This window comes from Gopherus flavomarginatus, chromosome 5 (assembly GCF_025201925.1).
Source record: "Gopherus flavomarginatus isolate rGopFla2 chromosome 5, rGopFla2.mat.asm, whole genome shotgun sequence".
Lineage (NCBI taxonomy): Eukaryota > Metazoa > Chordata > Testudines > Testudinidae > Gopherus > Gopherus flavomarginatus.
Genome location: NC_066621.1, coordinates 63,466,004 through 63,493,419, shown reverse-complemented (window position 1 = coordinate 63,493,419; position 27,416 = coordinate 63,466,004). Strand labels below are relative to the sequence as shown.

At 40.7% G+C, this 27,416-nt stretch overlaps 1 protein-coding gene across 6 annotated transcripts in view; it reads right to left on the bottom strand.

Annotated features, from left to right (window-relative positions):
- BMAL1 (basic helix-loop-helix ARNT like 1) overlaps positions 1–27,416 on the bottom strand; it is a 93,670-nt gene that overhangs the window by 7,924 nt on the left and 58,330 nt on the right. For all 6 annotated transcript variants that reach the window (XM_050955075.1, XM_050955073.1, XM_050955074.1 and 3 more), the window contains 10 exons: positions 26,586–26,665; positions 25,290–25,382; positions 23,960–24,077; positions 20,343–20,492; positions 16,972–17,218; positions 14,738–14,844; positions 14,177–14,327; positions 11,298–11,386; positions 8,497–8,605; positions 4,737–4,830 (listed from right to left, as the gene is read on the bottom strand). In XM_050955075.1, the coding sequence (XP_050811032.1) occupies positions 4,737–4,830; positions 8,497–8,605; positions 11,298–11,386; positions 14,177–14,327; positions 14,738–14,844; positions 16,972–17,218; positions 20,343–20,492; positions 23,960–24,077; positions 25,290–25,382; positions 26,586–26,665 (1,238 nt within the window). The remainder of the gene's footprint in view (positions 1–4,736; positions 4,831–8,496; positions 8,606–11,297; positions 11,387–14,176; positions 14,328–14,737; positions 14,845–16,971; positions 17,219–20,342; positions 20,493–23,959; positions 24,078–25,289; positions 25,383–26,585; positions 26,666–27,416) is intronic.

Sequence of the window (27,416 nt, the reverse complement as noted above, 5' to 3'; positions counted from 1 at the left end):
ATTTCAATAGACGAAATGCCAAAACATTTGAAAAATCTCCAAGGCTATGATAGACAGAGGGTACAACAGGGACTCAACACAGTGCTGTGTGACAAGCGTAACGGAAAGCCAAAGAATCAAATGGACGCTCATGGAGGGAGGGCGGGGGGGGGACTGAGGACTCCAGCTATCCCACAGTCTTCAAAAACTATTTGCATTCTTGGCTGAGCTCCCAGTGCCTGAAGGGTCAAAAACATTGTTGCAGGTGGTTCAGGGTATATGTCATCAATCTCCCCCTCTTCCCCCTCCTGTGAAAGAAAAGGGAAAAAAATCATTTCTTGCCTTTTTTCAATGTCACCGTATGTCTACTGGGTGCTGCAGTGCTGAACAGCAGCATCTCCTCCCCTTCCTTTCCTGATGGCAGACAGTGCAATAGGCTTGAAAACCATCCTCATCATCCCATGAGTGCTCCTGGCTGGCCTCAGTGAGGTTGGCCGGAGGTGCCTGGGCAAAAATGGGAATGACTCCTGGTCATTCCCTTCTTTAAGCTTTGTCTGCTGGAGATTCAGTCCTACCTGGAATATCATAGCAGCTGGAGGCTGCCTCCTCCCCACCCATTTTATCTCAATAAAGTCAGTGTTTCTTATACACGCATTCTATATTACTTCACACAAATGGGGAGATAACTGTCACGGTAGCCCAGGAGGGGTGTGGGAGGAGGGAAGCAACAGGTGAGGTTGTTACAGGGGCACCCCGTAGAATGGCATGCAGCTCATAATGGAATGCAGCCCATTTCTGTGGGATGTCTGGGGCTCTGACCCGAACGGCTGTCCTCTCTGGTTCTTTAGTAGGCTTGCCTGATATTCTAGCCAGGACTGACTCTACCTTTAGACAAAATGTAAAGAAGGCAATGACCTGGGGAGTCATTCCCATTTTGGTCCTTGCACCCCCGGCCGACCTCAGCGAGGCCAGCCAGGAGCACCCATGACAGCAGCAGACGGTACAATAGGACTGGTAACCGTCATCGCCAATTTGCAAAGCAGCAGACGGTACAATAGGACTAGTAACAGTCTCTGCTAACTTGCGAAGGCAAGTGAATGCTGCTGTGTAGCACTGCAGTACCACCTCTGTTAGCAACATCCAGTAGACATACGGTGACAGTGAAAAAAGGCTAAATGAGCTCCATGGTTGCCGTGCTATGGTGTCTGCCAGGGCAATCCAGGGAAAAGGGCGCAAAATGATTGCCTGCCGTCGCTTTCACGGAGGGAGGATTGACTAATGACATTTACCCAGAATCACCCGTGACACTGTTTTTGTCCCATCATATTTGTGATCTCAACCCAAAATTCCAATGGGCAGGGGAGACTGCAGGAACTATGGGTAGCTATCTCACAGTGCAACGCTCCGGAAATCGACGCTAGCCTTGGTACATGGACGCACACTGCCGAATTAATGTGCTTAGTGTGGCCAAGTGCACTCGACTTTACACAATTTGTTTCCAAATACCGGTTTCTGTAAAATCGGAATAATCTCGTAGTGTAGACATACCCTTAGATTTGAGTTAACGCCCTGTTCAGATTAACTGGAAGTTCACACCTTTGTGGGATAGTTTTAGACTTTCTGCAGAATTTAAGGCTTGTCTACACTTGAAGCACTGCAGTTGTACTTTTTCAGCGTAGACAGGAGGGGTTCTCCTGTCAGTATAGGTAATCCACCTCCCCCAGAGGCAGTAGCTAGGTTGACGGAAGAATTCTTCCATTAACCTAATGCTGCCTACATTGGGGGTTATGTCAGCTTAACTACATTTCACACCCCTGCACAATGTTATTTACCCCTTTGCATAACACAAGAACCAGAGATCACCCAATGAAATTAATAGGCAGCAGGTTTAACACAAATATTAGGAAGTACTTCTTCACACAGCGCACAGTTAACCTGTGTAACTTCTTGTTAGGGGATGTTGAGAAGGCCAAAACTACTGGTCTCAAAATATAATTAGATAAGTTCATGGAGGATAGGTCCATCAACGGCTATTAGCCAAGATGGTCAGGGACCCAGCCCTATGCTGTGGGTGTCCCTAAACCTCTGACCACCAGAAACTGGAACTAGAAAACAGGATAGATCACTCGATAAATTGCCGTTTCATTTATTCCCTCTGAAGCATGTGGCATGGGCCACTGTCAGAAGACAGGATACTGGCCTAGATGAACCATTGGTCTGACCCAGTGCGGCCATTCTTATGTTCTTATGAAATAATTTTATAAAATGAAAAGTTTAGATGCTGGAGCACAGTTCTGTCACAAGGAGAAGGGGGATTGCATAGCCATAGAATTCTTGCATACAAAGGGTTCTAGAGCATCTCTCCAGAGATTTTCAAAGGCAGAGGTGCACAGAGCCCATTGAAAAATCTAGCCCATAAATGAGATTAAGCAAACACCAGTCTGAAGCTTAAGGTATTGTAAATGCATTTATAGTTCAAATAAAGAACCAATGAAGGGAGAAATACATTAAAACATTCCATTTAAAATCGGAAATAAAAGTTTGAGACACAGTACAAAGCAGGTACTACAGCTTCTCCATTATTGGTAAACATGTAACTTTAGGTCCCCATGTGACAGATTACCCCAAATTTAGTCTAATCCTCTCTTGCTGCAGCTCTGAAACAGCCACTCTAGAAGGACTTCTCCGTCCGTATGCATGAAAAGAGGAGCTAGAACAAGGGTCTCAAACTCACATCACCACAAGGGCCACGTGAGGACTAGTGCATTGGCCTGAGGGCCGCATCACTGATACCTTTTCATATAAAGGTACAAATCCCACCTCCCACTGCCCCTGCCCCCACTCCACTCCTCCCATGAGGTCCCGCCCCTGCCCCCATTCCAACTCTTTCCCCAAAGTTCCTACCCCAACTCTGCCCCTTGCCTGCCCCTATTCCAACCCCTTCCCCAAATCCCCACCCCTGCCCCGTTCGTCTCCACCCCCTCCCCCCTGGAAAGCGCTAAGCGCTGCCAAACAGCAGCACTTGGAGGTAGGCAGAGGAACGGGGATGCGGCAAATAACTCTGCGGGCTGCATGCGGCCCACGTATTTGAGACCCCTGAACTAGAGGAAGAAATGAATGCTCATGCAGCTCTTGGAGGGCAGATGCAATGTGCTTTCTATAAGAGGTGCTGCTCAGCAGCCTTTATCTGTATGTACTGAACTTTCTTGGAGGGCCTGTTTTATCTCTCCAAATCTGTCCCCGCTCTACTCCAGTCCCAATATAGGTCACACTGTTCTAGACTAGGGCTGTCAAATGACATAAAAAATTAATCGCGATTGATCCTGAAATTTAAAAAAATAGTCCTGATTAATCACAGTTTTAATCACACTGTTAAACAATAACAGAATACCATTTATTTAAATAGTTTTGGATGTTGTCTACATTTTCAAATATATTGATTTCAATTACAGCCCAGAATACAAAATGTACAGGGCTCACTTTATTTTTTTTTAATTACAAATATTTGCGTATGTGTGTTGGGAGAGTGCTGCCTCTTTAAGCAGAGCAATCAGGAACCTGACCACTTTTTCAGCCAGCAGCAGCTGCTGTCAGTAGCAGATAGGCTCTCCCCTCTTCCCTGACCCCAGCTCAGCAGCCATCGGGTACATGGGCTGGGGAAGACCTGCGCAACAGACAAGAGGCAGTCTCCCAGTCCAGAGCAGCTTGGCTGGGGCAGCTCCATGGTGGGGGTGGGGAGGCAGGAGCAGCAGTGGTGCAGGGCAGCTGGAGGAGAGGCACTTGTGCCTTGGAGGCATGCAGTGGCGCCCCCCTGAGCATGGTGCCCTGGCCGCTGGCTCCTCCTGCCCATCCCTAAGGCAGGCCCTGTCCAACAGGGAGGGGATGGGGCAGCCGGCAGGGGGCCAGGCTCCTCTCTCCCCACTGGAAGGTGTTTGACTAAGTCTACCAAATCACCTGCAGTCTCTTGTTCTTGGCCACCTCCTGCTTGCTGCCGCAGCTGGTGCCTCCCTCCCTCCCTCCCTCCCTGCTCAGCTGCTGCCGAGTCCTATCTTCAGAGGTGTGCGATTAACTCTTGTTAAAAAAAAAAAAGTGTTAATTTGTTTTGAGTTAACTGCATGCGTTAACTGCAATTAATTGACAGCCCTATAGGACTTCCAATTTTAGGGCTCAAGCTGATATGTATCATAGCAATGTAGGGGTCATTGAACAAACCAGCCAACCAACCTTCTTCATTTCTGATCAATCCTAAACTAAAATGCTTTGGTTTTCTCATGAAACAAACAAAAGCAGGCTTTGGGTTAAACAAAACATTTCATTTTAATCTGGGGCATTTTTAAACACTTTCTGTTGCGTAAAAAAAGGAAATTTGGAAATGCTATTCCCAAAGCCACAAAAGGAGATTGTGCCCCACACCCGCAATACCCTATAGCCCTGTGGTTAGAGCACTCACCTGGGATGTAGGAGACCTAGATTCAGGTCTCCACTTTGCCTAACTTGGAACAGAAATTTGAACTTGAGTCTCTCATAGAGCAGGTAAATGCCCAAATCAATATGGGGCATTCTGGGACGGGTCTCTCTCAATTTATCCTGTTGAAGCTGTTTCATTATGTATAAATACTCAAAAACTTAAGTATGCTAGGTTCTGCTACCCCAGACTCTGGCAGCCAAGGGATCAGATGGTCAGACTTATGAAAGATGTGACAAAGAATTCAGTTACTACTACTACTGATTCTAATTTTAAAAACTTTTATTCTCACCTTTTTGCCTCCTGGAGAAGACGTATCAGGGGGTGGTGTGCTGGTAATGTTCAATGGACTGGAACCACAGCTGGAAGGTGATGACCCTCTTATCCTTTCAAACCAATGTCATTAAAATTAGAAAGAGGCAATGCAAAATGATGCAATTAATGTACTATTCATCTAGAGAACAATGAATCATGTTGGTGGATACTAGAATGTTCACTGCCGGCAACAGACTAATGGTCAAGTGAATCTCCAAGTGCAAGGCCTTTAACATCAGGTTTATCCTCTGTGATCACTCTTTTTCTGTTGGTATGAGGTCGGTAGTGCTAGTCCATCCATTAATTAAACACTGCTGCCACTATTACCCTCAACTACGTAGATAGCTGAAACAATTACTTGAATTTGGCATATTCAAATTTGCTCAGATTATAAACTTCAGCTCTCCCCTACACCATTTTCTTGCACACAACTCTGTAGGAAATATTTGTAAGCAGTACACAGAGCCAGATCCTCAGCTGGTGTAAATTTGCATATTTATATAAACTGAAGAAATGCCTGGCCCACAATGTCCAAACAATAAAATTGCTGTACGGGAGACCCAAAAAAGAGCAGACTTGCACAGTTTCTATACGCTTTGAGATGTTAATAGGACAAACTTATTCCTTATATTTTCCTTCCTAATTTTTGTTTTCAATAAACTATCATGACATAGGTATACTGGTAATTTTTTTTTTTTATCCCTATGGTGTAGTGAGCCTGCAGCAAAAGAGATGTTTCAAAACCACACTCTTTTTACTTAGTTCAGGGTTTCCCCAACCTGGTATACTAGCATTGAATGTTTTGCACATTAGCGGAAATGCTAGGGAGTTGTAGACTTGCTGGCTGTACAATTAGAGAAAATAGAGTCTGGTAGTTCCGATGTGGTAATTTGTAAAAAGGATCCTCTTACAATCAGAAGTGCCAAACTTTTTTTTTTTTTTTTTAAGTGGGAAACTCAATTACCATGGCAGAGTTTCAGTGGGAAGGTTGTGAACAGAAGGCAGTAGAGGAAAACAGAAACAGCTGGTGAAAGAACACTGGAACTAAACCAGGGCTCTCTCCACTTGAAAGGAAAACAAGAGTGGTGGAGTGTATACAATCCAAAGTACTTTGTTTCTGTTAGTAAGATGACTAATAGTACAAAATGCTTCAATAGACTGTTTTACAGCTATTAAAAGTAGTGGAAACTTTTAAAGTGTTTGCTCAGCCTTGGATTTGGTTTTTTTAATTTAAAAAATGTGGGAGGTGGGGGGGCTGGGAGGGTCACAAAAGCAACTATGTAAAAATGTTATTTTTCCTATATAACATGTTGTGTATCACTGAAGTGATAAAAACATTTCACTAGTTTTTACTCCTCTTGTGCCTTCAGCATCAACAAAGCTATGGGAGAAGGATCTGGATTTTTTCCTGGCTTGTGCATCATCAGGATTATGAACTAAACTAAAGCTGCAGAATAATTATTGGATGTGCGAGACCTTCTTTTTTTTTTTTCCACTGGAGGATTCATGCAGCAAGAAACCTCATGTGCTAGAGAGGTCCTGTGACAACCACTATCCCAGCTGCTAGTGAAGGGGAATTTAGCTGGGTACAGGGAACATGATAGGGGCCTCCTTTATGGCAGCTGGGTACCAGCCATATAAAACAGCCCCTTATTTAAGACTGTTGACAGTAGTGTAAATTAGAACAGCCTTCATGTTTTGGGCTTGACCAATGGAAAAATGGCCCCTGAACTGGGGGTGTCTGCAAAGCCTTTTTTAATCCTTTCTGCATCCCATCATCCCCATCCCGAGTCAGCAAGCTTTACTTTCAGATCCCAAGCTGAGTTTACAGGTCTGGCCATTCTAAAACACATTCAACTGACCAAATTTGGGCCGGAATCAGACACACACAAACATGCCACCCTCCCATGCCAATTTTAGAGTCCCTTCATGTAATATAACCACACTTCAAACTGGTCTTAGTCTAATTTTCACACTTCAGAAATGAATGTCAGAGAGTAAAATAACAGATTATTCCTGAAGTACAAGACAGTGAACTATTGTCTTCTACGGAGGACTAATTAGTGGTCTAACGCCATACCATTTCACTTTAAAATCGATTGCCACTAACGATTCACTAACAAGCCATTTTATCCCAGTATGAAATATGGCATGGCTTGTGTGGCACCTGTGGCCACCTACTGGAAATATTTAGGACTGACATTCAAGCATAGTAGGAAATTTTAATGAACTAAGACACATAGCAGGAATTTATTCTCCATTGTTCCAAAAATGTTTATCCATTTTGCTACATACTGGCATTGCTTGTATGAACAGAACTGACAAGGACAGATACAATTATCTTAGAGCAGGAGGAGAAGGATGGCCCCGTGGTTAAGGCACTAGCCTCCTAGGAGATCTGGGTTCAACTTCCTCTGCCACAGACTGCTTGTGTGACCTTAGTCAAATCACTTAGGGCTAGATTCACAAGGAGTTTTGATGTCTAACTGAACCTTAAGTACTTAAATTTCAACATTTAGACACCACTAGTGTTCACGAAACTGAACTCCCTTTGGGTTTGGGGCTTACGCCATACCCCAGTCCTCATCATTTCCTACTGGCTAGCTTAAGTGGCTCCCTACTCAGCAAGCTGGCTTCCATGAATCCCAATTCTAGGCACCTAGCTCTCTCCATGCATTGTATTACTCCTGGGGGAATTCTGCACCAAAAAATTAAAAGTTCTGCACACAATATTTTAAAATTCTGCATATTTTATTTGACAAAACAACACAATATAATCATCCCAGTTTCAATTATTTTGGTAATTTATTTCAAATTACCTTTCAGCAAGTATGTCTGTAACAATACAGACAACAAAAATTTTCCCCCAGGAGCAGTGTGTTAAAGAAACTCCTGCGACAACCCAGTTTCTGTTTCTTTGTTATGCTTTTGTCGGGTGACTCAGTCTGGATGTGTCGCACATGCCAGCTGGGCACATCTTGGGGGAAAACTCTGCCCCTCCAATCTCAGACTCCCACAACTCCTTCTCCCCAGAGCCCAGCCATGGGATACCCCCTGGCCCAGACCCACATCCCTTATTCCCCCAGAGCCCAGCTGCGGGGTGCCCCTCAGCCCAAACAACCCTCCAGCTCTGCTTCCCGCGAACAGTATCCTGTATTTGAGTCCTGAATGTAACTTACGTCAATTGATATATCACGTCTGCATTTGGTCATAGTACTCCTTGTTCTGCTGCAAGTTATCTATTAATCTTTACTTCTTGGTACCTAGTCAACATTCTTTGGCATTCAGGGGCCATACAGTTTATGTCTGTGAAACTTAACTTTTTTCCCCAGACTATTTTCTTCATTGACCTCTCTCCAGAGCTAACCTCCTTCACTGTTAGCTGCTCTCTTTCTGCCTCTTCCAAGTTATTAAAGTAAGTGATTACAATGACTAGTAATCAGATTATTACAGTAATCATGCACACAGATTACTCTAAAAGACTAACCATAAGAAGAAACAAACTGAAAACTGAGAGCAAATTATATTTCTCAGTAATGTTGTAATTTCTGACTTGACCATGTCCGAGTACCCTTAGTACAGATAAAGTTTCACTGTAATGGAAAATACCCACTACACTGCAACTGCACAGTAATACTTGGTGCTTATGGAAATCAAAAAGGTAGGGTATTTCTTACTTTCCCCTTTACAAAAAAATATTATCTATTAAGTTAGAGCAGAATACCAGTTTCTCTCACCTATGAATCTCCATGATTTCCTCAGCAATCATTCTACCTATTTTACCTGCCCCAGCTCTTGTTCCACCTGGAATACCAGGAACTGTAGGATGTGTCCTTTTTGTACCACCTAAAATATGGAACAATATATGTAAGATCACACACATAACAAGGGAAAGAGATTATGCAAGGTTTTTAAAGGGGAGGGGAGGAGAGGAGGCCCCAGGGCTGCTCTAACTTATGCTGGGGGTTGGACACAGAATATGATGAGTGTAAATTCTGGGCCCAGCTAAGCTGTGCCTCTTAGGAGATGCAGCTCAGACTCAGGACTTATGTACCTAATGACACATCTATAATAACCAATGGCTTGATGAATGAGTGAGCTGGCCCAGCCCAGCTGGGTGCACCTTGCCCAAACTGTTAGTGCTGAATACTTAATTTATTAATATTAGCTGCTCATCTACTGTCTATACACATTTCAGGCTGGGGGAGGGAGGAGTGACACACACTAAACACAGTGGTATCGTGTCAGCATGTTAGCAGAACGCTACCGCTAACAGGAAATAATTCACAATTACCTGCTAAACCAGGGATCGGCAACCTTTCAGAAGTGGTGTGCCAAATCTTCATTTATTCACTCTAATTTAAGGTTTCACATGCCCGTAATACATTTTAACGTTTTTAGAAGGTCTCTTTCTATAAGTCTATAATATATAATTAAACTATTGTTGTATGTAAAGTAAATAAGGCTTTTAAAATGTTTAAGAAGCTTCATTTAAAATTAAATTAAAATGCAGAGTCCCCTGGACTGGTGGCCAGGACCCAGGCAGTGTGAGTGCCACTGAAAATCAGCTTGTGTGCTGCCTTCGGCACCCATGCCATAGGTTGCCTACCCCTGTGCTAAACATTTAAATCAAGTCCATTAGGATAACTGTAAATGTCTGACAAGGGAATAAAATGCAACAGGGGCTCTGAACATTATGTTCTTGCAGTTTAAAATTGCTGTTTGTTATTCTAATACGGACTTCCCACTTGAATAACACTTATGGGGAAGCCAAGAGGAGTTTGCTCTATTCTAGGGCACAATGAAGGAAGTAGAGGAAGGATGGACATAAAATGAACTAAAATAATAAGGAAGTGGTAGAGTATCGATTGTGTGCAATTGTTAATGGTCTTCTGTGTTAACAATTCATACTCAGACCTAGCAACCTCCCCAGGAACCCTTTGGGACGAAGTCAATGGGAACTGGGGAAGCTCAGCACCTTGAAGAATCAGGTCCTTAAAGTCAGCTGTACAAATGACATCTCAACTCAGTAGAGGGCTGCAGGGAACAGAGCGGCTATATGGGGGGGCTTTGCCCTGCTTGCAACCACAGGACCAGTCCTAATCCTGCCTTTCTCTATGCTCCAGAGCCACTGCCAGTGGGAGTGGTATCCCCAACCCCACTTCTACCTTTGGGCTCTTGGCATGGTGAGCTGCCTCAGGCCCTGCACAATGCCAGTGGCGCCAATGGCGGGATCTGGGCCCAGCCAGGGTGGTAAAATCATTCTCCGCACTACTGATGGCAGGCATAAACTCTGAGCGGCACTGAGACCCCAATGCCACTCACCCAAATTTGGCCTGGCTGTCCTTCCATCATGATGGAGGGGTGGGTGGGCCAAACTTGAGTGGTGCTGCAAGCTTGTGTGCCAGGTCACAGCACGAATCACTGCTGGCCCAAACTTGAACTCATACACCCATGCTAATGCCACCTCAACTTTTCCGTCTGAAATATTTTGCTGCATATTTTCTACTAGGATTTTTTTTCTAATCTAAGAAGAAAAATAAATTTGTATTACAGATTTTAGAATAATAAGTCTCTTATATAACCACGTTTCATCTTCAAAGATCCCAAACACCACACACTAAATGCAGCCAGAACTACTTCAATAAAGCCACATCCCTGCCTACAGCTCAGCTCCTGTTCCTTTCCGCACCACCTCACAGGTCATACATTCTTGGCTAATCCTCTCTTCTTAGTGGCCAGTGCCCCTAGCATTGACTCATTTTTCAGTACTTTGGGGCAGATTTCTGCTGCTCTGCTTTGTACAAAACTGTTGTAAAGCCAGCTAAATTGGCTACTACAAGATTTCCCCAGAACAGAGGGATCCTCATGTGGCATACAGTCACAATAGCAGCTCTTATTTCACCAAGCCTCCCAATCCTGCTGCTATGTGCCAATGAAATGACCAGGGTATCTCCTACATATGGCTGATCTCTAGCTGCCCTAACGGCCCTTTGGGACTGTTGGCAGGCAACAAGCATAAATTAGAGCAGCTTTTGTGTCTGGCACTGGACAAGTGGTAGGACAGATCCAGAACTGGGAGGATATTAAAGATAGCATTAGGGATGCTAAGGATTAAGCTGAGTTGCACTATGTGCTCCTTGGCCACAGCTCAGGATCAGAACAGGTGTCTTTTCCAAAAATAAAAAAAGTGACCTACATGTGGAACTGTCCTCATGCAGCAAACACTTCTCCTCTCCTCCAAATCTTTCCTTACAGCTTTCCACCACTGAGCCCTATGAGTGCATGCACTCACTCTGGCTCCTCAGTCACTATTTGTATGTTTCTATCTAAAACAGATTTAACCACACTGGGGCAGAGCCCTTGCTGGAACTTATGTGTGTTAAGTACAGGGTACACCAATCATCTTCCAAGTGATTAATAATCTTGGGTGGACGACAGAAACAAACTGGAGCACATAGGGTTAATTCAGTAACAAGGAAAGTCCATTAATGATTGCTGTCTAGCAAGCCCAAGTGTCTCACTATACTGCAGTTACCTTCTCCAGCCTGAAGTACACTGTCCATGCTGTGAGGAGAAGCTGCAAGCTGCGGAAATGCTGCATCTCCACCATCAAGTACATTGGTGCTGAGGAAATCAACAGGAAGAACCCGTGATAAAATAGCTGTAAGTGCTAAATATACATAGTAAGTTATAAGGGGGAAGTTTCAACGTTTGTGATTTATAAGACAAATTTAGTCATCACCATGGAGGTAACCATAGTGAATGACACATACGGTAGGGCTATATAAATCAATACGAGTTCTGTAGGACACATTAAGTAGCAACAGCTGCATAATACACTAAAAACAATCCCAAAGGAAAAACAAAAACCTTATGGCTTGTCAAGCGTGCTTTACTGAGCCCAAACTGCTTTTCTCCTAACAGGAGGGTGCAGCTGATCCAGAATCTGATTGGACAATTCATTGGGCAGGGGCACCCCCCCTGCAACATCACAGAACTCCAAAGAAGAAAATGGAGGTTCCACGTGGGTAAAGCAATGCACCCGTGTATAATCAATGAAAAGATTAGGGGCCCAGTGTCTTACTCTGTACATTTATTTATTTAGATTTATACAAACTGTAATAAAAGATCAGCTAATTTCTAGATTTCATTCCTTTTGTTGTAAGGCTAGCCATTATTAAGCTCATATGCTCTATGTGATACACAAAGGGTATGACTACACTACGGGATTATTCCGATTTTACATAAACTGGTTTTATAAAACAGAATGTATAAAGTCGAGTGCACGCGGCCACACTAAGCACATTAATTCAGCGGTGTGCGTCCATGGTCCAAGGCTAGCATCGATTTCTGGAGCGTTGCACTGTGGGTAGCTATTCTGTAACTATCCCATAGTTCCCCCAGTCTCCCCCGCCCCTTGGAATTCTGGGTTGGGATCCCAGTGCCTGATGGGGCAAAAATCACTGTCGTGGTTCTGGGTAAATGTTGTCACTCATTCCTTCCTCCAGGAAAGGAACGACAGACAATCATTTCGCGCCCTTTTTCCCTGGATTGCCCTGGCAGATGCCATAGCACGGCAACCATGGAGCCCGTTCAGCTTTTTTTTTTTTTTACTGTCACCGTATGTGTACTGGATGCCGCTAACACAGGCGTTACTGCAGCGCTACACAGCAGCATTCATTTGCTTTTGCATGATAGCAGAGACGGTTATCAGTCGTTCTGTACCGTCTGCTGCCATTGTAAATTGGCAGTAAGATGGCGGTTACCTGTCGTACTGTACTGTCTGCTGCTATCATGGGTGCCTCTGGCTGAGGTCGGCCGGGGGCACAAAGGCAAAACTGGGAATGACTCCCTGAGTCAATCCCTCCTTTATGGTTTCTAAAAATAGAGTCAGTCCTGCCTAGAATATGGGGCAAGTGTACTAGAGAAGCAGTGTATCAGAGAGCACAGCTGCTCCATGTCAGATCCCGCAGAAATGATGAGCTACATGCCATTCATGGAGGGTGCCCCTGCAATAACCGCACCTGTTGCTTCCCTCCTCCCCCAACCTTTCTGGGCTACCGTGGCAGTGTCCCTCCCCCCCCATTTGTGTCATGAAGTTATAAAGAATGCAGGAATAAGAAACAGTGACTTGTTAGTGAGATAAAATGAGGGGGAGGCAGCCTCCCGGTGCTATGACAATCCAGGCAGGACATTAAGCGGTGCGGAGGAGAGGAGCCCAGCATCCCGCTGCTATGATAGTCCAGGCAGTACAGAATCTTTTCTTTACACAGGAAAGGGAGGGGCCTAATGGAGCTCAGCCCCCAGTTGCTATGATGAGGACGGTTACCAGCCGTTCTGTACCATCTACTGGGAATGACCAGGAATCATTCCTATTTTTACCCAGGCGCCCCCAGCTGACCTCACCTGAGGCCAGCCAGGAGCACTCACGGGCTGATGGTGACGACTGACAGCAGTCATATTGTACCGCCTGCCACCGGGGAGCGGAGAGGAGCGGATACTGCTCTTCACTGCTGCAGCATCGCGTCTACCACCAGCATTCAGTAGACATAGGGTGACGTTGTAAAAAGTCAAGAAACAATTTCTTTCCCTTTTTTTTCACGTGGTGGGGGGAGGGAGTAAATTGACGAGCTATACCCTTAACCACGCTGGACAATGTGTTTGAACCTACAGGCATTGGGAGCTCAGCCAAGAATGCAAATAGTTTTCGGAGACTGCTGTGGACTGTGGGATAGCTGGAGTCCTCAGTACCCCCTCCCTCCCTCCATGAGCGTCCATTTGATTCTTTGGCTTTCCGTTACGCTTGTCATGCAGCACTGTGTAGCCTGGAGATTTTTTTCAAACGCTTTGGCATTTTGTCTTCTGTAATGGAGCTCTGATAGAACAGATTTGTCTCCCCATACAGCGATCAGATCCAGTATCTCCTGTATGGTCCATGCTGGAGCTCTTTTTGGATTTGGGACTGCATCGCCACCCGTGCTGATCAGAGCTCCACGCTGGGCAAACAGGAAATGTAATTCAAAAGTTCACGGGGCTTTTCCTGTTTACCTGGCCACTGCATCCAAGTTCAGATTGCTGTCCAGAGCGGTCACTGTGGGATACCGCCCGGAGGCCAATACCGTCGATTTGCAGCCACACTAACCCTAATCCAATATGGTAATACCAATTTAGCACTCCTCTCGTTGGGGAGGAGTACAGAAACCAATTTAAAGAGCCCTTTATATCGATATAAAGGGCCTCGTAGTATGGACGGGTGCGCAGTTAAATCAGTTTAACGCTGCTAAAATCGGTTTAAACACGTAGTGTAGACCAGGCCAATGTGTACACATTTTTGGAGCAACTCCCATGATCTTACACTTGAAGCATGGTTACACTCCTGATGTTGAAGGGCATCTGCTAGAAAAAAATACTTACGAAACAACTGTATTTGTTGAGACGATGTATTCTACTTCTTTGGTCCAAGGGTTCATGAAACTGAACCAGCGACTTCTCAAGGTAATAAAAGAGCCATCTTTTATTTTAAACTTGTAACAATTAGTTGTAATTTTTTCTCTTGCCTGTAAAACTAAAAATAGGGAGACGTAAAGAACAACCCTAGTTTTTCAGACCTACACACTGAATACATGAAGAGTAGAGATTTGATGCAGATCCTCCCAGTTTCATTTCCCATTTTTCTTTTTTTGGTGCAGAGAACTGCATTATTTCTAATACTTTTTTTTAATCTCTGTACTTGAAGTGCAAATTAGAAGACTCCATACTAATTTAACTTTATCTTAGGATATTTACACTTTCAGTGCACATCAAACAAAGTCCTTTTCATGCAAGAAAAATCTAACGTTTGCCAACCTGAAAAAATCTTATCCCTTTGTTGTTATTTTTGTGTGAAATATCAGGAAGACTAATATATATTTTGACTGTTTTGACTTGCTGAAACCAAAGCCCTCATTCTTAACACTGAATTATAAATCATTTTACCTTGTCTGTGGCATTCTGCAAGATGTCCTATATCATCTTGATGAAAATATTCATAACATGAAGTGCCTAGAAGTTCCTGTGGTAAGTATGCCAGAATGGCCGTTGCCCTAAAAAAACCAAAACCAAACAAAAATTAAAAAAACCCCAAACAACAATTTTTTAAAATAAAATGGTACGTCAGTATTATTAAAATGTACCTATGCCCTCTACTCAGTTATAAAACAATACCATAGAATATATTATTTGAACTTAGGGGAGAAACTGAAAGTTTCCATTATTTGTACCTTAATTTTGAAATATGCTAAAAACGACAAAAGCAAAAAACACATAATACCAACAACTTTCTCTGAAATAGTTTATACTGATGGGCCATCTACAGATACAAAAGCACTTCCAATTACCAAACCTTGGATGTAAATTGTAATTTGGAGCGTTCAGAATTGGCTGAAGCCTTCTGGTAGCAGGCCACAGGGTACTGAGGAAGCCTGAAGACACAAAATGCCATCTTAGCTAAAGATACAAGGTGGGTGAGGTAATATCTTTTATTGGACCAACTTCTGTAGGTGAGGGAGACAAGCTTTCAAGCTACATAGCACTCTGTTTCAAGTACAGACTTGAAGAAGAGCTCTATGTAGCTCTTTCACCAACAGAAGTTGGTCCAATAAAAGACATTACCTCACCTTCCTGGTTCCTCTCATTTCCTGGGACCAGTATAGCTAAAACACTGAAAACAGTATTTTAACAAGAGCATTCAGGTTTCTAAAGTTCTAAAATCTGTTTTCTTCCTTTGTGTACCCAGGATTCTGTTGTGTCATAAAGCCTGCTTTTGTCAATGTCAGTATTTTAGATAGGAGTGTTTCCCAATCTTTGCTGAAAGGCCTTTAAGAGGAGCAAAAGATGACTGAGAATGAAAAAAAACACCAGAAAAAGTAAAGAGGAGATACGACGGATACATTTTACTGATTTAGCACTGAGATACCTGACTTTACACCTTTACTACCACTATAATCAGACAGGAATATAGGAATGTGTGACATTATACAAGGCTTTTGTTTCACTAGAATTTTTTCTTCAAAGTCACCCTATTTTCACTTCCTCATCAGAAAACTTCAGAATTAATACAGCAAGATCCTGGAGTGCTTGGAGAGAGGTTTAGGGATATCTGGGTTTGACATTCCAGTAACAAGGATCTACATATATCCTAAGCTTGGAGTCAATGCATGCACAGAAACCCTAATGCATGACGGAAGTATTTTTTAAAACTGCTCTATACCTGTGCAGAATAATAGACTCCTGAATGTCACAAGACTACAGATTAAGGACTGAATCTTGCAATGTGCTGAGCACCCTTATTCTGATTCAACTTGTGCTTAACTTCTTTTCTGGATCAGGACCAGAGTGTGCAGCAACTTCCAAGATGGTCCTCTAATTTTTCTAATGTAGAAACTCTACATTATAAATACTCCTTACAACACAGAGAACTGAATTCAAAATACAATACTCCTTGCATTACTACTACCGTTCATTAGCAAGGAAATTACTTGTGCACCAATAGTTTTACATTGTTAGGTCACTGAAACCAAAACCTAAAAAGGAATAAAACCAAACCATACTGCTATCATCACTAGTTTATGTGATTTTTGCTGAAGTATTGCAGATAGCTTCCATTTCAAAGATTCTCACACTTTCAGATTATTCATCTTTTAAACTCTATACCAGAGTCATTTATGAGAGATTCTCTATTAAGGCACAAATTCAGCTGAGCACTTTAAAGCACATCCTTAACTTTAAGCATATGCTTTAACTTATAAACTATTATTATAGTATATCTCCTTAGATCATTCCATACAGAAAATTCTATCGAGCATCTGCAGAGCAGAATTCATCTTTGATTTTATTCATCTTTGTGGCAACCAAGGTTCCCAGCCCTTGTATTATTTTGTTTTTTAAAATGTACAACATAAGTTTGCTTTGGTTAGACTTGTTAATGAGCCAGTAGTGTATAATATGAGGGCATAAATAATTTATAATGCAATCCCATTGGAACGATCTTTACATGAAAGTGGTTTGTGATTAGTACTATCTATGAAGTACAACAGCAGAGTGATGATTTACAATTTTATTTTCATACTGATATAATGGCTCTCTTGTGAACAAATATCTTACGAGGATATGTAGCAAGTAGCATGATACAATTACTCCTGTTACCAACAAAATTATAAACTTATTCTTACCTCTGATCTACGAAAACAAACTTCCCATCTATTGCATGTCGAGAGACATATTCTGTAGGTTTAACCCGGATCTCGCCATTGACTGGTTGAGGAACTACATGAGGATGTAACCGTCCAATGGCAACAAGACAGCTTAAATTACAGCCTTCATTATCTGGCTCATTGTCTTCATCTAGTCCCATTTTTGTTGGCGGCCAGCTTTTTAAATATCCTGTGCTATGAATCGTGCAAAAGCTTTTGCGGTCTGCTATAAAAGAAAAGGTTAACATCATCAGCATTGCCTTCAGATACATTTGGCCCTCAATCAGATCTGCTAACTTGCAGTGCTTCTCCTTCTATCTTGGAAAACTAAGTTGCTGCATACTCAAAAACTAATGCAGAAGAGGTATATATCAATGCACACAGCATATTAGAGACAAGTCAAATGTTTAGTGTGAAATTTACCATTGTGATATCACTGCTAATATCGAAACCCAGTCCGATAGTTCAACAATTGCAGTCAATATAAATTTTGCATTTTTCCCGCAAATGACAAAGTTGCAATTTTAAGAAGTTACACTATGAGCTTTTTCATTAATAATTCTTAGCTCATATAGGACAAAACAAGTCAGTGTGCAGAGGTATGGTGGAAAATATAATCTGAAAGTAAAATATTTCAGTTTTAAATTTCCAGAGGTTACAAAATAACAGAAGAGAGGTTTCAGTTAAAAGAGAATACCATGGCAATGTCCTTCAGAATATATACTGGCATTCTGTACACAGGTTTTTAATTGAAAACAGTTTCTGTTATCTTTTCCAACAGAACAGTTTAATATTGTCACATCTTTAAAAATATATTAATTAGGGCTATCAAGAGATTAAAAAAGTAATCGTGATTAATTGCACTGTTAAACAATAATAGAATACCATTTATTTAAATATTTTTTGATATTTTCTTCATTTTCAAATATATTGATTTCAATTACAACATAGAATACAAAGTGTACAGTGCTCGCTTTATAAAAAAACAAAAGAAATAGTATTTTTCAATTCACCTAATACAAGTACTGTAGTGCAATCTCTTTATCATGAAAGTTGAACTTACAAATGTAGAATTATGTACAAAAAAAAACTACATTCAAAAACAAAACAATGTAAAACTTCAGAGCCTGCAAGTCCACTCAGTCCTACTTCTTGTTCAGCCAATCGCTCAGACAAACAAGTTTGGTTATATTTACATGCTGCCCACTTCTTGTTTACAATGTCATCTGAAAGTGAGAACATGCGTTCTCATGGCACTGTTGCAGCCAGCACTGCAAGATACTTACATGCCAGATGCTCTAAAGATTCATGTCTCTTCATGCTTCAACCACCATTCCAGGGGACATGCATCCATGCTGATGACAGGTTCTGCTCGAGAAGAATCCCAAAGCAGTGCGAACTGATGCATGTTCATTTTCATTATCTGAGTTAGATGTCACCAGCAGAAAGTTTATTTTCTTTTTTGGTGGTTCGTGTTCTGTAGTTTCCGCATCGGAGTGTTGCTCTTTTAAGACTTCTGAAAGCACGCTCCACACCTCATCCCTCTCAGATTTGGGAAGGCAGTTCAGATTCTTAAACCTTGGGTCGAGTGCTGTAACTATCTTTAGAAATCTCACATTGGTACCTTCTTTGTGTTTTGTCAAATCTGCCATGAAAGCATTCTTAAAACGAACAACATGTGCTGACTGGGTCATCATCCAAGACTGCTATAACATGAAAATATGGCAGAATGCAGATAAAATAGAGCAGGGGACATACAATTCTCCCCCAAGGAGTTCAGTCACAAATTAATTAACGAGCGTCATCAGCATGGAAGCATGTCTCCTGGAATGGTGGTCGAAGCATGAAGGGGCATATTAATGTTTTGCATATCTGGCATGTAAATACCTTGCAATGCCAGCTACAAAAGTGCCATGCAAATACCTGTTCTCACTTTCTGGTGACATTGTAAATAAGAAGAAGGCAGCATTATCTCCTGTAAATGTAAACAAACTTGTTTGTCTTAGCAACTGGCTGAACAAGAAGTAGGATTGACTGGACTTGTAGGCTCTGAAGTTTTACATGGTTTTGTTTTTGAGTGCCGTTATGTAACTAAAAAAAATAAAATCTACATTTGTAAGTTGCACTTTCACGACAAAGAGATTGCACTACAGTACTGGTATGAGGTGAATTGAAAAAGATGATTTATTTGATCATTTTTACAGTGTAAATATTTGTAATAAAAATAATATACATTTTCATTTCAATTACAACACAGAATACAATATATATGAAAATGTAGAAAAACATCCAAAAGATTTAATACATTTCAATTGGTATTCTATTGTTTAATAGTGCAATTAAAACTGCAATTAATCACAATTTTTTTATCACTATTCTTTTTTTGAGTTAATTGAGTGAGTTAATTGCAATTAATCGTCAGCCCTATTATGATGCCAGCCCTAATATTAATTGAAGACAGGTATACTGAATATTTTCGCATGATGCATTTGGCTGGGGATCACATTCACACTGAGGCAAAATCATCAGTGCATGAGACAGAGTAACAGAATATATGGGTTCTACTTCTGCTTTTGCCATTGGCCCATTCCATGACCTTATCCAAGGAAAGTATGTGTGAACCTGAGCATGCCTACTGGTTTGGGCCCTACTGGGATGCTGTCCAGGGCAACACTTACTTTGACAATGCCCCTGAGGTTTAGGGATAAGTGAGGGCTCTAACCAGCCTGTTAGCTGTTGGGCAGCATCAAGACTCAGGCAGCTTTGAACATGCCTATCACAGGAAACTTGGGTTGCCATGGGGACTTTAGACGCCTACAGTGTTAGGCAGCTGCTGAATAGTGGTTTCAAGAATGTCAGTGGTGCCTAAATGTTGGATTTAGGCATCCAAAGAGACAACTAGGCACGCAAGTACCTTTGTGAATCTATTCCCTAGGTACTTAAGAACCATTAACTTTGAAGCTTAGGGCTTACAATTAAATTCAGACCCCCAAGTAATTGCACACACTACCATCAATTTCAACTAAAGCCATGCATGCTTCAGAGAGCAGAATTTTGCCTTATCCACTAAAAAAAATTCTTTTTCAGCACACATAACTTTAGGATACCTACTTTTAGGGAGCTACAAAGAGAACATGAGAGTAACAGACAAACCTTTACACAGTCGCAACAGTGATGACTGCACTAAACACAGAGCAGCTCTATTCAGAAATTCTTTATAATTAACTGAAGGTTGTTTTGTTTTTAATCTAACAGTTACTCTTGTTGCTCTGGGAGGTGTTTCATATAGCAACAGTATAGAGAAAATAACTAAAACGACCATTATATTTGATAAAATGTACAAACATTACCTTTTTTCTTTGAGCAGGTGGAAGGAAAATCCTTGTCTTCTACTTTCACTGAAGGTCTGTTGCATTTCATCCTACAAAAGAAGGAACGTCTTGCTCCAGAACAAAGTCTTGATGGCCCAGGTGTTATATCTGTTTTAACTGGAAGTCCAGCTGCATGAAACAAAAAATTCAACTCACTAAACGTTGTCTTTACTAAAATTAATTAAACTACATTCTCAACTCTCCAGTTATTTTAGTAATGTCTTTGAGGGGAGAGTAATGTGCTCAGAAAATTTCATGGCATCTCAGATTGATTTTTAATGATCAGATTATATCCAATGCTGAGTTGCTAGGATTCACATAGAGATGACACAAATATTTCTTGCTCCTTTAGAAGTTAAGAAGGGCTATTTTGTTGCTGTATGTTTCTTATTTTTTAAAAGATGTGTTAACCAGCCAAGCAGACAGCATAAATAAATAAATAAACAACCAACCAACCTGGTTGGCCACACTGGGTATAGGAACACCAACCTAGAATTAAGGGGTCCCAAATATGAAAGTCAGAGAATTGTTGTAAAAACCTACATTATCTTGGCAATAGATTTTGTGATTCCTTAGAACTCTATAACTGTGCAGTTGGCCCAGACACTACAAATCATTAATAGGGCCTGTGGTAAACTTACAAGATATGTATGGCATTTGGGATTCCTTATTTGAGAACTTGGTGCAAGCATAACTCTATTAATGTCACTGGAGTTGTGTCTGCTTACACCAAGGCTGAATCTGGCCCTTAGAGTTCTTGGCACCCAGACTTCAAAATAATGCATGAGCCAAGATCCTGATAATGTGAGATGTTAACAGTATATATGGTGTTCAAATGTCTTCCAGTGTACACTGTTAATCCCAGGTTACTGTTAGTGGCTACCCCAGGAATTTGGAAACTTGACACGTCACAAAAAAAGCAAATTATGAGCTCATACTTTTTTTATATATAAATGTGGCATTAAAGTGGTATATGATGTACACAGTAACAGATACATTTAAATGATTTCAAAATCTCTCTCTCTCTCAATACTCAGGCTATATGATACTTTCAATGGATCAGCATGTTCCTGCAAACATTTAAGCATATGAATATCTTTGTGCCTCACAAAAATAATTGGCCTTGATCCTGCAACCACAGAAGTTATTTATACATGTGCTTGCGAGGAACATAGACTTACTTGGTTAAATTTTCACAAGTGGCTTCTAAATTTACAGCTGCAATTTTGTGTGTGCAAAGCACCACAACTGAATACACAAAGATAATTTGCACATGAGGGATCCCTATTTATTTCCCATCCTCAGAAACCACCCTAATGAACTTGCATATGTTGCCAAGAGATTAGATCACCACTTTAAATAGGAAAATTTGCTTAATAAAACAACTTTCTTAAAAGTTAACCAGATCACAACATTTTAAAACAAAAGGTAACCTGGTTATCAAACTACTTATCCCAAAAAGCCATAGGCCTAGGGTCAAAGTTCACACTACTCTGCCAAGTGCAAGAAGCTGCAGCTTCCTGCCATTCTTCCATTACAAGGATTTCCAATCTACAAAAGATGACAGCCAGGGTTAGTAGCAGCTTCCTAACTCACTGTTTTTTACAGCAATATGGCCAATCACAAAGTTCACTACTACCACCAAATTCAGGTACCTTTAACTGTATAAAGCTCATATATTATCTGACTACACTATCTAAGTTGGATATATGTTATTTATATTGTCAGTTTCTTTCTCTTCCCAAGAAACAAGTCACTCCAAAAGTCACAAGTCCTTTAAAAAAGATACAGAAACTTTGAAACATTCCTTACTCCCTGCCACAGAGTTGTTTCAGGATTACTCCAGAATACATTCGCCCTTAAAAAGGGCTTCCAGTCAACAAGGAACAAACAAGTCATCCACACTGTTTAATTACATCACCCCAGCCTCATACACCGGGTGCTTCTTCAGTAGGATGAAGGGTGTGTTCTTACTTCCAGTTAACTAACAAGAGATAAAATCCTAGTAAAGACAATATAGTTTGTAGTTTTTACATGAGTTGGCAAGTTCAAGTGAACTCTAGTTTCTACCATAGTGTTCAACTAGACCTGCTAACTCACGTGATAACTACAGACTGCCTTGTCTTCTTTAGGATTTTACCTCATGTTAGTTAACTGAAGTTTACCAACATGTGGTAAAAACACATTGTTTTTCTTAGCAAAAACAAGGCCTTAGTGACAATGAATTTGTTTACTTGAATATGCATTTCTCTCCTTTTCTGGGCAGTTATTCGATGCTACATTTTAAGCTAGCATTTAGACCACGAACAAGTTGGTTAAAGGCTCCTGTACCTAACAGATAATGTGAATAGATTGAGAAAAGGAAAATCTTAGGCTCAATATCATCAAGATCATACTGACAGCAAGATCTTTTTTAATGAGGATTGATGCTAACAGTTTCCCAATCACCACATCCCCCTCACAAACCCTTTGAGAGGTCTGTCACAAAGATTAATAATGACCTGCATCATAGAATCATAGAATTGTAGGACTGGAAGGGACCTCAAGAGGTCATATAGTCCAGTCCCCTGCACTCATGGCAGGACTAAGTATTATCTAGACCATCCCTCAAAGGTGTTTGTCTAATCTGCTCTTACAAATCTCCAATGACGGAGATTCTATAACCTCTGAAGGCAATTTATTCGAGTGCTTAATCACCATGACAGTCTGGAAGTTTTTCCTAATGTCCAATCTAAATCACCCTTGCTGCAATTTAAGCCCATTGCTTCTTGTCCTATCCTCAGAGGTTAAGGAGAACAATTTTTCTCCCTCCTCTTTGTAATGACCTTTTATGTACTTGAAAACTGTTATCACGTCCCTTCTAAGTCTTCTCTTCTCCAGACAAAAAAAACCCAATTTTTTCAATCTTCCCTCATAGGTCATGTTTTTCTAGACCTTTAATCATTTTTGTTGCTCTTCTCCGGATTTTCTCCAGTTTGTCCACATCTTTCCTGAAATGTGGTGCCCAGAACTGGACACAATACTCCAGTTGAGGCCTAATCAGCGTGGAGTGGAGCGGAAGAATCACTTCTTGTGTCTTGCTTACAATACTCCTGCTAATACATTCCAGAATTATGTTTGCTTTTTTTTGCAACAGTGTTACATTGTTGACTCATATTTAGCTTGTGATCCACTATGACCTCGAGATCCCTTTCTACAGTACTCCTTCCTAGGCAGTCATTTCCCATTTTGTTGCAATGCTTGCAGAAGAATGGTCTTGTAGTTAAAACAACAGGAAAGGAAGTCTGGAGATCTAGATTCTGTTCCTGGCTCTACTAAAAATACTTCTTGTATGACCTTGTGCAAGACACTTGACCTCTCTGTAACTCAGTCTCTCCATTTGTAAAATGGAGAAAATATTCATTAATCCATTTGTACAAATTAATTCATTAGTACTTGTAAATGTTAATAGTTTGAGATCCTTAATTGGAAGGCATTATGGAAGTGAACAGTATTAACCAGCATTTAATTGATGTACCTGGTATTAAAAAAAAAGATGATAAAAATACATAAGTTTAAGATGCACAAACATTTCAAGGAAAGAAATAAACACTCACTTTTTGCATCTATGAGCCTTTCTCGTGGTGCAGTATCAGAAGAAGAGAGCTGCTCCTTAACTTTCGCAATATCCTTAGGATGAAGGTAGTCAAACAAACTCTGACCAATCAGATCATTCTGTAGATATGGAATATTAAATCAGAAATTAAAAATAAACATATGTGTTAAAATTTAGGAAATATTGCTTACATTTTAAAGAGTCACTTAGTATGTCAGTCTACAATGACAGCCTGTTCAGTCTATTACAGTCAAAGTTTGGGCCTCTTTTTCCCCCCGGAAAGGTTTATTCTCAATTATATATCAAATATTCATTGTAAAATCACAACTAAAACATAATCATGTCTCCCAAAGCTTTTAAAATATGTACCCTGAATGAAAGGCTGGCCAAAAGAATATTTTTTTTAATTTAGTTTTGAAGTTCTTAGAATTTTAATGATGGAGAAGAGGGTACAGAAAATTAAGGATATGGTAGTATCATAACAAGAGGTTTGGTAAAAGTCAAGCCTTGTGTTAAGTGTACATTAAACCTGACTTTGGTATGATTATTCTGATTATTTTTCAATATAGCTTGACCTGTTAGATGGTAGCAAAACAGTAATTTCTACTTTGCTCAGATTCCTCATCTTGTCAAATCTCACCCATATTTAAATCATTATCCCTTACACTGGTCCCGAGAACATCTACTCATATAATACTGGCATTTCCCCCCATATCCAGCTACTATCAACTCAAATGCATTTTGATTCGTTGGTAAACTGATTTAAATGCAACATTGTTTACATAGAGGGTTCCTGTTGCCTGACGGCAAAAGTTGACTCTCAGTACAAACGTTATGTGACTTTACTTAATTAACAAGAGGGGAAGGGCAATCAAGTTAGATAAAACAGGAACTAAATGGAAACATTTTCCAGAACAAGAGTAAAATTTTCAAAAGTGTCCAACTGACGTAAGAGCCTAGGTACCACTTTCAAAATTTACCTAGGAGCCCAAGTCACTTAGGCACTTTTGATAATGTTATCCCAAGCCTTTTTAAAGGCGAAACAAAAAAAAAACCAATAGTTTTGTAAGTGGTGAAGTAGAGTAAATATTCCTCTGCACTTCCTGGTGCAGCTGAAACCAGAAGCAGTATTACCAAAAGAAGTTTTTTTCCAATCCAGCAAAAACCAGAAAATGTTGTAAATCTTGCAAGTTAGCGTGTTTCTGGGATAATTCTAGACTCATACATAGACATTTCAGATGAATACTCCAAATTTTAGATGTGTATCCAAACAAAACCTTTCAGTCTCTTGAGGCCTGTCCATTATTAGTTCCGAAGGTACAGAACAATACCTGACTATAGTTGAGGATCTTGAAGACAGATTCTGAAACAAACAATATCTTCCCTCTGTCACAGCCCACAACAAACAGAAATCCATCTGCTGCCTAATTACGAAAGATATTTGTATTATTTTAAAAAGACAATTACATTTTTTAAGCATTTAGGTACCTTTGTTACACAGTAGGATTTCTATATTAACATTAATATAATTACATCTATAGAAATAATTGAATTAGCAAAGTATGACATTATGATAAAAGCTTAAAAATTTTTTTGCACTAGATTTTTTGGCACTACTTTCCTTAATAATGACAAGAATTTAAAGACAATTTCAGTAGTAGTAAAAGCTCACATCTTCTCATGTAATATTATAGTTGTACACCAAGCAATTCCTTAAATTAATTTAAAAAAAAATCAATAACTAATCTTCTTGTGTTTGACCTATGTTTATTTCATTTTAAATTCATTTGACTTCTTTTGGAAACTAAGTATGGCCCGGATCTTGCAGACATTTCTATGCATGTGAGTAATTCCACTTAATTCAAGGGGCCTCATGTACATGAGCATTTGTGGGGATCAGGCCCTAACTTTGTAAATTCATATAAATCACAGAACCATTTAAATAACTCAATCCTGCATATACTCTAGTTGGTCATTTAAATGAGATTTGTGAAGCACTGAAAGCCTATTAAATCAATTTTTAAGTCTTTGCTTAAGTATTGGAACAAAAAGGCTATAGCTTATGTTTTTATAGTGCTAATAAAGTACATAGATTTTATTTTTACAATCAGTTTAAATACACCTATGATGTTGTTTCCTCACCGATCTTAGTTATGACTTTTATGCATCAACTGATTATACACTGAAAATTGTATCAAATGATCAGGGCCATGAGCCAATAAGAAAAGATCTGAAAACAATGGTGTTCATTTATTTACTTCTAACTTAATTAACCCAACAACTGAAAATCCTAATGACTAGATGGTAAAGTGCTTTTATGTCAAAATGCTTTTATATGAAAATATTTTGAACTGGTCACTTATTTTTTGGTCCCTTGATTTTTAGGTGCCCAGCTTGATACCTGTGGCTTGACTTTCAGGTGTTGAGCATCCTCTCAAGTTCCACTGACTTCAAAGTGGAGTTGAAGGAGTTCATCATCTTTGAAAATCAAAACTATCTGTCTCAAGTTGCACCATGGGTCTGGCTAAAGACATAATTATTGGGGTCTTTCCCTTCATGAGAATTAAATTCATAAATATTTTACAACCAAAAAGTTTTAAATTTAGCATTTTTAAGTTGAAACATACCCTGAGAATAAGATGTTTTAATTCATCATCTGACAGAAAAGCAGGTTTGTAGTTTGCTTCTGTATATGGGTTTGTGGCACCTTTAAGAAAAAAAGAAAAGAGTGACTACCCCATGTAAATAAACTTAATATACATCCATTTATTAAATATAAATATACTCTTGATTACAAACACTTTTTCTTCCATGCCTTTTGATGCTCCCTACCATGTTTTTTTTTCCAGCTGTGTTCTAATTGCAAGTATCCTTTACACAAGCGGAACCCAGCTGAAGACAACTCAGGAAAGAACGAACACTTGCTGGGAAGTACACACTGAAGACAAGAACAGGCAGTAATTCCAAACATTAATAACTCTTTAAGGCAGGGGTTCTCAAACTTCAGTGCACCGTGACCCCCTTCTGACAACAAAAATTTCTACACTACCCCAGGAGTGGGGGCTGAGCTTGCCCGAGCCTGGCTGCCCCAGTTTGGGGGGCAGGGCGGAGAGAGGTGGGGGAAAGAGGCAAAGCTGAAACCCAAGGGCTTCAGCTCCAGGAAGGGGGCCTGTAACCTGAGCCCCGTTGCCCAGGGCTGAAGCCACTAGGCTTCGGTTTTGGCCCCAGGCACTTGGACTTGGGCTTGGGCTTCAGCTTCGGCCGTGGGTAGTGGGGCTCGGGCTTTGGTCACAGGTCTCAGCAAGTCTAAGCCAGCCCTGGCGACCCCATTAAAATGGGGACGCAACCCACTTTGGGGTCCTGATCCACAGTTTGAGATCTGCTGCTTTAAGGAATAAGAATATTCGCCTTCATGCAAACATGTTTTCCAAATGTTGTGCTGTGCCCTGTCCAAGTGT